A 13,710-nucleotide genomic window follows, 5' to 3' on the forward strand; every position below is an offset into this window, starting at 1 on the left:
TGCATTTTCTTCAACCTCTGCTCTATCAACTGAACAATCGTATTCCCCCAGGGAAGCCTCTCACTTAGTAAACTGGCTATAATGAATCAATTTCAGAATTAGTTTTTGTTGTTATTATTGTGGCATTAGTGTTGCGTGCTTCGAACCCACCTCCGTTTTTTGGTTAATGCTGGTCGACTATGTGGGAGCTGGCTTGGTAATGGAAGCTGAACTATTATATTAGGCTTTTGAGGGGAAAACTGCTAAAAGGGGGCATTAACATATTCTATACTTTCTCTGCTATTCAAAAATGGCAGATGACGAATGTGAACTGAGGATATCTTAATGTTCTGTCAGTTTAAACGACGCCGAAAAACGAAAACATCTGTTTTGTACAGTAATCTTTCACCTTCAACGAGAACAGGCAGGACAACGGGTCAAACAATACTGTAATATAAATAAACCACTTTATTTTGCACATTGCAATGTAGTTAAAGAACGGAAAAGCTAAAGATAAAAACACTTAGTGTAAATGCATAAAAGACATCACATTTGAAATAAATAAAACTTTAATATAAAAAGGATGTATAAAAGAAAACAAACAGAGTCTCTCGAAGCGCACGTCTCTACTCACACATGCGTTATCATACACATCCATGGCGCATATGAAAGTTGACGACGTATTCGGCGTTGGTGCGCTGCACAGAGATGGCGAACGGCTCAAAGGGATGGAAGGTGAACGCGACCAGTCTCCTGACCGCATGGTTAATGGGTCTGCCCAGCAGGCCTGCCTGGATCTTAAATTTCAGCAACCCCGAGTCCCTTGCGTAGAACCTGCAGGAGAAAGGGGAAAAAGCAGTGGCAGCTTATTACGATCCCAAATCGCTCAACAGCAAGAAACCGGTGTGTTTTACAGAACAGCCGAACCGTTGTTTAGTACATCAGAGAATTATGGTAACATTTGTCAGGGACATTTTTGAGAACTCTCAGGAAGTGTTTTAAAGATCGCCTGTCACGGCATGAAATTACACTTCAGTGTTTCAAGATTTAACAAGGAAGTTGATGCAGACCTCACGCTGGGCCTCATTTTCCACTGTACTGAAAAAGTGGGCGTACATTCTGGCCTCTTCTGCAAATCACTGTCTTTGTCAACAATCTTTAGACTGTGCATATTTCTATATTTAAGCCTGCAAGAGAACAGAACTCAGGCATGCTCTAAAAGTAAAAGGAAAATACATGAAAAAGGTTATTAAATAATATTCTAATTAAGTAATTAATTGCATTAAAAAAATCCACTTCTGAACGGGTTAATAAAAGAGACTTTTATACTCAAGAGTTACCGTATGGGATGATCGCCACAGGTCTTCGGCCGTTCCATGACGGACACCCACTTATCGTCATAGCTGAAGAGGGAGAGGTCCAGATATGGGCTGCTGCTGTAGGACTGAGCACTGATGGGCAGCTGCCCGAGAAGCCTCCTGACCGCCTCTGTGTGACCTCCGTATTTGGCATTCACGATGGTGTCTTTAAACCTGGGCACAAACAAACCAGTCCATATATAATGTGACTCAAATAAATTATAATAACACCTATGAGTGTTTACATGCTGTATTAACTAGGGATGCACGATATTATCGGAACGTTATCGGTATCAGAATTTAAAAAAAACTATACCGATATGCCTTGCTGATAAGACAAATAGCTCACATGTGCTCAGGGTATGATAGTGATAAGATCACGTCAGCAGTGTGGTCACTCTTGAAGCGAACTTTTGCCTGAAAGATTATTAGGTTCACTGTTCTGAATCGGTGCATTTAATTTGAAAATGCACAATCCGGTTTGTTCAAGAGAGTCAAGAGACTTTTTGTTCAAGAGAGTCAATTTTATTACAGTAATTTTAAAGGCTTTATAAATGTACTCTCATTGCAAAAACTAACCATAATTTGTTTATAATTTCTGCACAGGAGACTTAGTGTTGACTATCGGCTAAAATTATTTGAAAAATATTGGCATATGGGCAAAAATATAACAACATACATCCCTCTTACCAAACACAAAAAAGAGAGAAAAGAAACCAAGAAAAAAATTATTTTTTAAAGAAATGTTATTCTTTTAGCAATGATGCATTAAATGGATGAACAGTAAAAAAAAAAAATTGTAATATTTTCAAATAAATGCTCTTCTTTTGAACTTGCTATTCATCAATCCCTAAAAACACTGGGGGAAAAGTATCTTGGTTTCTACAAAATATTAAGCAGCACATCATTTCTCAATAGGGATGCACCTATCATGATTTTTCATGGCCGATTCCGATAATTATTTTTTTACAAGCAAACTGGCTGATTCCGATACCGATTTCCGATTTATTTTTTTTAAGCAAAAAACAAGAAAGAAGCAAAGTATGCATAAACAAGATGTTTATTTGTTATTTAATAGGCCAAACTGATTTTTGGCTATTGAAAACAATAACCGTAACCATCTGAAATTAACGGCAGTAACTGCTCAGTAAGAAGCCTGCATTCAATACAAACATAGATGGTACAGACATCAGCATTTAGCTTTTGTTTTTGAATTGGGTTGAAACTACATGGAACTGGCCTTAAAATCAAAAGATTAACTGTAACCATGTGAAATTAAAGGCAACAACTGCATAGCTTTTAAATTTGGTTTAAATAAAAAAGGTCTTTCCCAGTGAGACTAAATAAAAGTATGCTATATAAATAAATTATTACAAAATGTTAAAATCAAATAATGTTGGTGCGAATAAAACAAAGATGCAAAGTGTTTCATTCGTCCAATTAAAAAAATAATTAGGGTAATGATTCACATCTATATTTTTTTTTCACTTGAGCCAATAAAAAATAAATAATTATTGTCTCAAGTTAAAAATATATATATATATAAATGTGAATCATTAACCTAAAATATTTTAATTGGATGAATGAAATACTTTTTTTTCAGTGTGCTACAGCAGGTGATTTTTAAATCAAATTAAGTTGATGTAATTTTAAGGCTTTTCAAACGTGTATGCAAGTTCTACTTTACTAAAAAAAAAAAAAAGCATTTCAGTTTTGTCACAGTTTTAGTCTGTTTCGTTTCTCATCCAACACGCGAGAAGTTGAGTTTCGTTTCTCATCCAACACGCAAGAAGTTGAGCTGAACATCTCTTCACTGTCTCCGCTTGTGCAGGGCACGGACAGGTACAGTACGCTCGTGCATCTTCACTGAGTGCAGGGAAGGGGCTCTCATTTGTTCACTTCCTGCTATCTGTGCTTCGGACATGCAGCTCTGCACTTCCAGTGCTGAACAGCTGACCATGTCCTGTGCATAGATTTCGAAATACTTCCACACAAATAATAGCGAATGATTACAATGTAGTCTGTGCGCACGGGCACACTTCCGGAAAAATCGGACAAGAAAAAGACCAAAAACTGGCCGATTGCTGATCGCGTATTTTGAGCAAAAATCATCCGGTTCCAATTTATGGCCAGTCAACTAAGCATTCCTAGTTCTCAACAATGATTATAATGGGAATGTTTCTTGAGAAGTAAATCAGAATATTATGATGATTTCAGAATGATCATGTGATACTGAAGACTGGAATTATGGCTGCTAAAAAGTCAGCTTCAAAGGAACAAATTCTATTTTTTAAATATGTAACAGTATAACGATATAACAAAAAGCAGTTATTTGAAATTATTAATAAAAGCAGCTTTGGTGAGCATGAGAGACTTCTTTACTAAAAAAAAAAATTAAGAATAAAAACAGGCAACAAAAGAAATCTGTGTGCATTGTTTTTAATGGATGAGGTTTTTCAAAAAGTTTCAGAACCTTTAAGTTTTGTTGCTTTTATTTAGAACCTGAGGTCTACATAATTAGGGTTTTTAATATAAAAAGATGTCGGCATGAGCAAGTTCCCACCCAATATGTAGAGAACCACATTTACGCCGAGTCACAGTTGTAGCCTTTTGTCAGACAAAGTGAGACAGAACGTCAATTTGTAGCTTGTGAATTAGCCTTGCTTGATATTTATATCTCACCTGCGCTGCACCTGACGGGCAAAGTTGTTGCTGGAAGCAGAGCAGGGGAACTGCACAGCCTCGCTGTGGAGTGTGGCGTTCCGGAAGAGGTCACAGAAGTTTTCAAAAAGCTCCAGAAGTTTGTCTGAAGTATTCTCGAAAACCGCAATAACTTCGGTGGTTAGCATATTGTAAACCACAAAGAAAGAAGGCTAAAAGAGGAGAATTGAGAAGGTAGTTTACACAATATTTTACTTCTGATCCACCAAAAATGGCGCAACATAAATCTCAAATGTATAAAGATTCAAACCAAAACAATAACAAGTATTATATCTTACACTACAGGAGATTAAGGGATGATGCCAGTAAGGGCATATCTGACTGAATCTCTGGTTACTCCAGTGCTGGTGGTTTGTACCTGTGAGGGGTCAGTGACCCTCAGCGTGACCACGTCTTCACTGGTGTACTTTATGAACAGGTGATGTTCATCCAGGAGCTGCATCTTCCACATGCGCAGCTGTCTGAGCTGATCGAAGAACTGAAAGAACCGGCGTTTGGCCGTGGCGCTACCGTCCTGCTCTGCTCTCCTCCACAGGTACACCAACAGACGGTGTTTTAAGGAGTTGATGGTCTTCTCCTTATACAGACGGGAGAAACCGGGCTGGCCTTCAGCCTGGGCCTCAGAGTAAACAGCAGACAGTGTCAGCAGGTCATCCTCATAGCAAAAACGACCAATAGTGCGGACGTCAAGGAAGGTTCCTTCCGGTGTCACCTGGTCAGGACAATCGAAAATAAATTTAGTTGAATATTTTAGTAAGTTTAATATTTTGGTAAGAAGTAAGTTAATTCTTTTTATATTTTTAGTAGAGAAATCACAGAAAACTTTGGAAAGAAGTGGGGGGAAATGGAAATGGATTTTTGTATTTTTATTTTTTTATAAATAAATTTAGTTTAGAAAATGTTACATATTTTAAGAATATATATCTTGTATTTAAGAAAACATTTTATACATTAAATATTTGAATAAAAAAATTGATTACTGTATTTATTGGCATTTTTGCTATTTATATTTGCCCAAAAATGTAGAGAAATAGAGAAGTTCCAATTAAAACCTGTGATGCCTGCAGATGTAACACAATCTGACAAAAAAAGGTTTATAAACAATTGTCAATAAAGTATAAAGCATATGTCTAATATTTAAGAATATGTTTGATGTATTTAGTGTTCCTATCAAAAAAAAAAAATTTCTCTATTTCTGCTTATGAAATTTTAATATAGTATGGTTACAAAAGCAACATGTTTTGAAAAATGGTGTTGTGTGGGTATATATATATATATATATATATATATATATATATATATATATATTTTTTTTTTTTTTTTACATATTTCATGTTTTGTATAAAATATATTCTAAATATTTAAAAACTGAACAAGAAAATATATTTCTCTTTTCTTACATTTTTGCCACTTATAAAAACAAAATAATAATGAATTTGCTTTGATAAAAAAAAGTAAATAATATTTTAAGATTACATTTTAAATTTGAAAACATTTTTCTATACTTTTAATTTTAATTAAAACAAAACAAAGATTTCGGGCATTTTTCTTATTTATACATAAACATACCAATGACAAGAAATTCTGGGTATATATTGGGTGATGGGACTGGAAAATGGCACAAGCTTGAGTCACTAACCTGAACAACAATGTCTGACTGATTTAGTTTGATAAATGTTAATATTTTAAGATTTTTGATTCAAGAAAATAATATAGACTTATCTCTTTTTGGGCATTTTGGCTACATTCTTTTAAACAAGTTTGTCAATAATATTTAACAAATGAAAAAAATAATGATTTTTCTTTCTTTTCTGATTTTGTCCATTTTTCAATCTGTATTTGTATGAACTGTAGAGAACTGACAGGAATGGTAGAAATAAATAGAAATAAAAATAAAATACAATGTATAAGACAGTTGCAGGTAATTAGTGTTGTACGGTGAAGTCTTACACTTTTACCTGAAAGACATGTATGGTCTGTTGCTGCACAGAAAGCACTGCCAGTATATTTCTGTACAGATACAGCCCCTGATTGTGTGACAGAATGATTTTGTCACATTTAAAGGTGCGTGTATCACACAGCTGGCCCGTGTGCAGGTCTATGATGTGCAGTGAGTAGTCCTCAAGAGGAGAGCGTGGGTTCGGTGTCACAGATTCGTTGTTTCTGTACACCTCAAAAAAGTGTGGATGTGGTTCCTCAGGCAGGTAAGCAGCTGAGCCGACGATCACATAACGGCAGTCATCAGTGAAAAGACTGCACTCTCTATTCAAGTGCTCACCGTTGGAGGCCACGTTGGTGACGTGGAGAAGAGAAAAGAAGCGTTCAAAGAGTCTGCCTCTGATGTTGAGGGAGCGCTGGTCATTCCCATTGGCCAGCGTTTCTCCCTCCTGACCCTGAAGAAGATCTTCAGCAGCTTGGCATCCTTGGTACTCATAGATTTCCAAAGAAGTCTGATCAGAAGAAAAGGCAATAAAGCATCGTCCGTCAGGGGAGAACTTGCGCAGGAAGCAGGGCGGCTTCTCTACATTCACCACTGTGAAGTTGGGAAACAGGTTCTGGTGGAAGCAGCGCACACGGTACCAATGTGCCCCGACTGGACCGGAGGAGATCCGACGCCTTTCTAGCCGGTGGACCACGTTCTGATTTTGGATGCGTCTCGGCTTCAGAGTGGGGAAATCCTCCTCTGATGTAGTGTTGTGATGAGAAGCCATTATAATAGCTTTAACACTGCAAATGCGAACTGAAATAGTTAATTAATACAAAGCAAATAAAACAGATCTCTCTAGAAATTAATTTTAGATGCTAATACAAACAAAAAGACAAGCTTTACAGTTGCTAATTAGAAAATTATTATTCAAGCTAATAAATACAAAGCAGATCTCCACACAAAATTAATTTGAACAATACTTTAAATTAAAAAAAAAAAACAGGCAGGCAGCCATTATAAGAGCTTTACCACTGAAAAGTAGGAATTATAAAATTGTTAAAAGAGATCATTATAAACTGAACAAAACTATTTTATATATATGTATGTATGTATGTATATATATATATATACACACACACACACACACATAATATATATATATATATATATATATATATATATATAAACAAAAACAAACGAGCAGGCAGACAGACAAGTACATGCAGAAACAGACATATATTTTGGCTTTGAAACTCCTTTGTTGCTTTTTTTGTTTGACTTTAGAGTTAAAGGTTAATAAGTTCGTTTAAAATAAATCAAATTAATACATCAGTATGAAGACCAAAACACAAGCAGATGAATAAGTTATGCATAACTTACCCTTCCGTCCACTGAAATACTTCTCATTATAATATTTACACAGCTTTAGCAATCTGAGACCGCAGGCATAGCCAAGTGACAACCTACAGACGTATAAAATAAAACACACAGGCGAGAATCTTTGAAAAGGAGGTACAATGCGCTATAAAAGTTTATTTTTGCAGTGTGAATAAGTTTAGAGCTATGTTCGCTGTCTAACCGCCGGAAGTCTCTGGCACTCGTCGAGCTCTGCGTATAAACAGAGGACAAGAGGCGCAGAAAGTTTCAGAGCGCCCCCTTCAGCAGCGGCGAAACATCGCAACTACACCTCCGTGGTAATAAAGAACGAGCGATTTGGATTGATGATGTTCTGTCAATTATTAAACCGTTGAAATCAGTAGTTTTGGATGAATATGTGAGATCTGGGTATCTTCGCTGCTAATCAGTTTGGTCTTCTGAGGATATTATTACTGTCATTGACAAAAGAGAAATGATTAAGGAAGAATTCCCTGCTTAAAAACAGTTTAAACCACACTAAACCAGATGGTTTCCCTGGTCTCCCAGCACGGCCAGGCTGTCTTTTTTAGACATTTTAGAATGTTTTTTTGGCTGTTTTCAGTAGGTCCCACTGGGAACTATCATGCTGACCAACTTAACCAGCTAGTTTAAACCTACAAACCACTTTAGGCCGTTTAAGGTGATTTTCAGAAGGGACATCCCAGAAATCACACGTATGTCTGCAAGATGTCTGTTAAACATCTCTTGATCTGGAAAGCATCTGCCATGTACAAACATCCGACAGACGTCTTGAAGATATCATTTTTACATGCATTTTAAATCATAAACATCTTAAAGACATCTAATAAACGTCTATTTGACATTGCATTGGGATTGAGAAGGTTGTGAAGACCTGTTGTGATGAGGTCATTGACCAAAAATTATTACAAAGAAAGCTGTCTTTTTCATTATAAATATTAGCCAATAGCCCAAACGTCTGTGATATTCTATTCCCTTATTGTAAACTGAATAAAGAAACTTAAAAGTATAGACTGTCTTAATTTTTGTTATACTCACCTAGTTTTAAAAGTCAAAATCAGAAGGTGAGACAACCAGTTTTTTCCAGCAGGGTTATTTGAATATAGCAAAAAAAATAATCTAAATTTACTTTTCAGGTAGAAGAAATTTCTTGGTCAGGGTTTGGTTGGCGAGAGGTCTAACAAAAGGGAAATTTAGAACTGATAATTAGGGACAAAGCACTTCTCATTTATGGACCCATTAGCAGAGTACACTGAAAAGGCAAAGCAGTGACAGATGAGGTCATCTCACTCTTTTGTCTTCCCTTTCTGCCATAGAAAAAAAAATGACAAATGCTCAAAATGCCTTTTCACTTCCACGTTTTATGGCGCATTTGGACTTTGCAAATACACTTTTAATTCCCTGCCTTCCAGAAAATGTTTAAAATGATGATATTAACAAACCTTTTTTAAATGTCAATTGACAGGGTAGTTCCGTGATGATTAGGACAGAGGTCAATAAATCTTTACAGAACGCCACTAATGGAGGTGACTTTCTGGTACAATTTCTTTTCTTTTTTTAGCTTACAATAGCTTATGGTTTTTATATTTTATTTTAGAATTTTTAGCTTGTTAACTATAATTAGTCTGTCAGATAAAAAACATAATAATAATTAGGTTAACAAATATTCAACTCTTCATTTGGAATGTTATTAACATGTTTCTTTCATCGCTATAATTAATTAAAATCCTTAGCATACACACTAATTCATATATACATGCACGTGTTTGTCTGAAAAAGATTTTAAGCTTGATATTTCTTATGTGGAGCTCCAAAAATGGGACATGAGATAAAGTCTAATTTGACCAAATTCATTTAGTTTTCTTCTCTCCAAAATGGATTTACGAGGGCTGAAAAATTGAAAAAGAAAAATGAATAAGAACTCAGCACAGAAGGAAACCTGTGTGCTTGGCCTTGAGAGTATGATAATGGATTTGTACCCAATTATCCTCGACCCAAGTATGTAGAGACCCAGTTGGTAGATTATATAAGTTGTAATCTTCAGTAATGGCAGGTTGTGAGCATGAAAGGTATTCCAGTGGAAAAACATGGGAAAAGAACATTAGAGCCTTCCAAATGCGACGTGCCAGCATTTTGAGTGCACTCTCTACCCACTGGCCAAAGCGCTTCGCTTATATGGACCAAAAACATGGCAGCTATAACATTATGGTATAGGCTTTGCATTTGAGATTTTTCCAAATAATGGCCTTTCATTCAGCTCTTTTCTCTTCATCAAGGGTCATCATCTTCCCTTTTAGGTTTTGTTTTTGTTTTTACATCCCCCTCCTCACTCTCCGACAAAATGCACGAGGACCCAGGAAGATTCATTTCCTCTGCATCCAGAGCCCGAGTGGAAGATGGAGGGTCCTTAAGGCTGTTTTTTTAGACTCATATGAGGGCCTAATGCCGGAGAAGCAAAACAAAGAGCATCGGGATATCACAAATTCTGCAGTAATGAAACTTTCACTGCCTATTCCAGCCTCAAAAACGGCCAGGCCAATGGAAACTTCAAGCACACTGAAACCTGTGGCATATAGCCTTAATTATAAGCATATTGCCTGCTAGCCGTAATTGGAAAAAGGCAATTTAAAAGGTTGCTTTTTGCGCAGAAGCAGCGAAGATGCTGTTTTTTAACATTTCTGGAAATTTGCGTTGCATAGAGGCTGTATTTGACATTTAAAAAGATGCTTTTACCTTCTCAGTATAGTTGGTACTCAGCAACATAATAGAATGTTGCCGTAATTGTAGCTTCCTTTAAACTTTAGGGGGATTTTTTTCCAAGTCACAATTCCTTCTGTTCTGGATGCATTTATTTCCAATTGATTACACATTGTGAGTTACATTCATGCATATTCTGTTCCTCTTTTCAGGCAAGATTCAGCTAGCTTTAAATATTGCTCGTTCTCGGAAAAGAAAAAAATAGAAATGGCAGCAATTATTTTGCAGAAAAAAACAAATGGCGCAGATCAAAAAGCCCATCAGGGAGCGAACAATGACGTTTGACAAAATCTAATCAAATAATTATGAATCATGACTGTATTTGCATTGTGACCAGGATGAATCAGGTGTCTGTACAATCTGAAATCAACAGGTTGCATTTTTTGTTTCATAAAGCATCATAAAGGACTAAAATGAAACCTAAATTCAAACTTTCTCCAGTTTCATGCTGTTTTGAGTCATATTGAAATAAAAAGGCCTTTCTGGACCAAACAGAACTACAGAGATCTGCCTGCTGGCTGCTTGGTCGGTCTGTGTAAATATATTCTCCTAACACTAAACCCTCACAGATAGAAATAAAGCCATGTGCTCCCTCATTGGCGGAGCAGAATACATGGCTGGATTCTATTGGCCGTCCTGATCAGCTGACAGGATGCTGTTGCTTAGAAACATTGTTTCCTACCAAAGGCAGCCCTTCTCTGCAGCTTTGCCAGTCCAATCAATGTGGCCACAGACTGGCAGCTTATATCTCATGCTGTATTTCAAATATGTCTACTTAATGTGTTGCTTCTTATAAATTCGTATTTGATTTATAATTAATTCAAGCTCCTCAATCAAAACCCAATTGGTAATATTCAGAAGATGACTGATGAGGTTATCGATACACTACAAACCATGGGATAAACATACATTTTATGAGTGAATGTGTGTCAGTGGTCATCGGAAATCGAGTTGTTTACATGCGATATGGACTACAGATGCCATACAACACATTTCACATTTCAGCCTCGTCTTTAAGTATCAGGCAAATTCTAATTCTGGTTTCCGTGGAAACCTCTCAGAGCCAAACAATGGATGAAGGGTAAAGGACAAGTGCAGGATGCCGATCTTTGTTTTGTGGATGCGTGTGTGAGCGTGCATAGAAGAAGGCTTGTGTGAGATATGGGCACGTTTGTGTGTGCGTGTGTGTTATGGGGGAGGGAAACATTCTGGACAGGCATAGTTGGGTTCATAATGAGCGCGTACAGAGTGTCATGGGACTATGTGTAAAGAGTGCTCGCATCTCCTTGTACATCAGTCCTCGGTAAGAGCCGGAGACCGCAGGGCATGCAAATCAGGAGTGATTTCAACACCCTCTGCTTCATCTCCACCACGAATTTCAGCAGATTTTAAGTTTGTTTACTCCTTGTCATATTTCCCTTCAAGCAAATATACCCATGTGCACCTTTCTTTTGCATTCAGTCTTTTTTTTTTTTTTTTTTTAATAAAAGACTGTAAATGATTTCAGGTGAAAAGACTCACAATTGATTATTTTTATATGGTACACTCTTAAATATAATGTTTTTTTTGTTTGTTTGTTTGTTTTTCACTGGCATCAATGATTCCTTGAAAAACTTTTAATGTCCAGGGAATCTTTCCATTGCACAAAAGGTTTTTTTATAGTGGAAACATTCTTTTTAAGAATTGCTCACTCTTTAATGGTGTCGTTGATCATACACACTTTTGGAACCTTTATTTTTAATAGCGATGGTTGAGTTACTGCATTGTCGCATCTGGCAACACCTTGAATTTGGTCACCCAATTGGTTCTATAAAAAAAATCTTTAACAACCATGGAACCTTTCCATTACACAAGGTCCATTCCATTTATTATAGTGAAGGTAAAAAAAAAAGATTCTTTAGGTTATTAAAAAATAATAATAAATAAATTGCACACTTTAAAGTTTACCAAACTGTTCTTTGGGGAACCCGAAATGGATCTTATATACAAAAAAAATGTATAATTCCAAAAGGGTTTTCATAGCAATGCATCTATAGCGCTATGAATAACTTTTAAAAGGATAGTTCACCCAAAACTGAAAATTCTGTCATTAATTACTCTAACTCTTACCTTAAGTCCTTCGTTCATCTTTGGAACACAAATTAAGATATTTTTGATGAAATCCGAGAGCTTTCTGACCCTGCATAGACAGTAATGCATATTAACTATAAAGAACCTTTTGTGTAGTGGAAAGTTTCCATGAAGTTCTTTGTGGAACCACAGATTTTAATTAAGAACCTATATTATATAAGAACGTATGGCATTGCTGTAAAAATCCCCTTTTTTGGATCCTTTATTGTTAACAGTGTATAGGTTGAAATACGACACATCCCACAATACCTTGTATTTGGTCATCCGGAGTAAAGAAGAAACAGGAAAGAATCGTACCAGATGAGGGTGAAAATGTTTTAGGCGAGTGCCTTTTGTCTTGCATTTCTGTAATTGCGGCCACTCTCCTTAGCACTCGCTGATTGCTTCAGAGCCCTGTTGTGTGTTTTTTTGTTTTTTTTTGCTTGTATGGATCTCAAATCTTAAGCTTTTATGGGGCCCCGGGGGCCAGAGTGGAAGAGCAAGTAAGACAATATCTGCAGCTTTTCAGAGAGGACACCGCTCAGTTTAGGTCAGCAGAGATGGACCAGAAGTTTGGAAAGAAATGATTTCACCATTTTATCAAAACACGCTCTTTAAAGGGAGGCAAAGAGAGGTCAAGTGTAGAAACCACACTCAGGCAGAATTACCCTCTCACCCCTTAAGAAAGCTAAGGGGGTTCTCAGCAGGGAAGCCTGAGCGCCACACCACGCCTGCGCCAAGAAAGCCGGCCATCAGCGTGCAGCGGCAATTTCTGCCACTTGGGGATCACAGGTGAAAGGAAATTGATGGGCACTTTTCTATTATTAGTGCCAGTGAAGGAAACATTAGTGTCAGACGAACTTGTCGAGCTGCTTGTGGTTCTCTCCACCCATGTTCTGCAGAGAACTTTATACTTTTCTCGCCAGACTTGATGTGTGGGCGCCAGATTTAGCAAAACCCCTCCCCACAAACATTAATGCTGGGAAAATAATCTTCAGTGCTGTGATCATTAGCTGATTAACACGGTTACCTGGAAAGGCTACACCTTCTGCCAGGTAATCCGGGGTTTCCTCGCAGGGGCTGCCGAACAGATGCTGCTTCTCGCTAAATACAATGAATTACTTATGGGCCGCTTAGCTAAACAAGGAATCGCTCTGTACAGGTTTGCATAACACCGATACGGACATCTGTCAATGTGACTTTTGAACCGCCTCTGCCTCAGCCTGACGGGTAACCTGATGCTTATCACTGCGTCGTTGGGCCGTGGGGTAGATTAGGGCCACTGGCAACCATAGATCTCTTTAATGAATAATGAAAACACCCCTAACCCAAGCTGACCCTTAAAATCGGGAGATTTCCTCCACATATAAATTAAGAATTATGTGTGTTTATATATATATAACTCTTTCCATCACATCAGACAACAAGGTGAAACCCTAAAGACTGTTTTTAAATATCCACTTC

The 13,710-nt window shown here is 37.1% G+C and overlaps 1 protein-coding gene across 2 annotated transcripts; it reads right to left on the bottom strand.

The window, feature by feature from the left end:
- Positions 1–429: 429 nt before the first annotated feature.
- On the bottom strand, positions 430–7,614 carry LOC128014569 (DET1 homolog). 2 transcript variants are annotated; one of them, XM_052598237.1, is made up of 6 exons: positions 7,366–7,614; positions 6,017–6,785; positions 4,417–4,770; positions 4,020–4,210; positions 1,320–1,511; positions 430–813 (listed from the first exon to the last, which is right to left on the bottom strand). In XM_052598237.1, the coding sequence occupies exons 2-6, from the start codon at positions 6,767–6,769 to the stop codon at positions 624–626; spliced, it is 1,680 nt and encodes a 559-aa protein (XP_052454197.1). In that variant the 5' UTR covers positions 6,770–6,785; positions 7,366–7,614; the 3' UTR covers positions 430–623. The 2 variants fall into 2 exon arrangements, with proteins under 2 accessions (XP_052454197.1, XP_052454198.1); XM_052598238.1 differs by having other exon boundaries at positions 6,017–6,798; positions 7,366–7,593.
- Positions 7,615–13,710: the final 6,096 nt, after the last annotated feature.

The sequence above is a fragment of the Carassius gibelio genome, chromosome B25 (genome assembly GCF_023724105.1).
Source record: "Carassius gibelio isolate Cgi1373 ecotype wild population from Czech Republic chromosome B25, carGib1.2-hapl.c, whole genome shotgun sequence".
In the NCBI taxonomy this organism is placed as follows: domain Eukaryota; kingdom Metazoa; phylum Chordata; class Actinopteri; order Cypriniformes; family Cyprinidae; genus Carassius; species Carassius gibelio.

Bases quoted from the DNA above. Each gene is read 5' to 3' on its own strand.
- LOC128014569 (XM_052598237.1), bottom strand. From the start codon at position 6,769: ATGGCTTCTCATCACAACACTACATCAGAGGAGGATTTCCCCACTCTG. The intron at 4,211-4,416 runs GTACAAACCACC...CTCCTCTTTTAG, and splicing joins GGGTCACTGACCCCTCACAG to CCTTCTTTCTTTGTGGTTTA. The intron at 814-1,319 runs GTAACTCTTGAG...TTTCTCCTGCAG, and splicing joins TGTGGCGATCATCCCATACG to GTTCTACGCAAGGGACTCGG.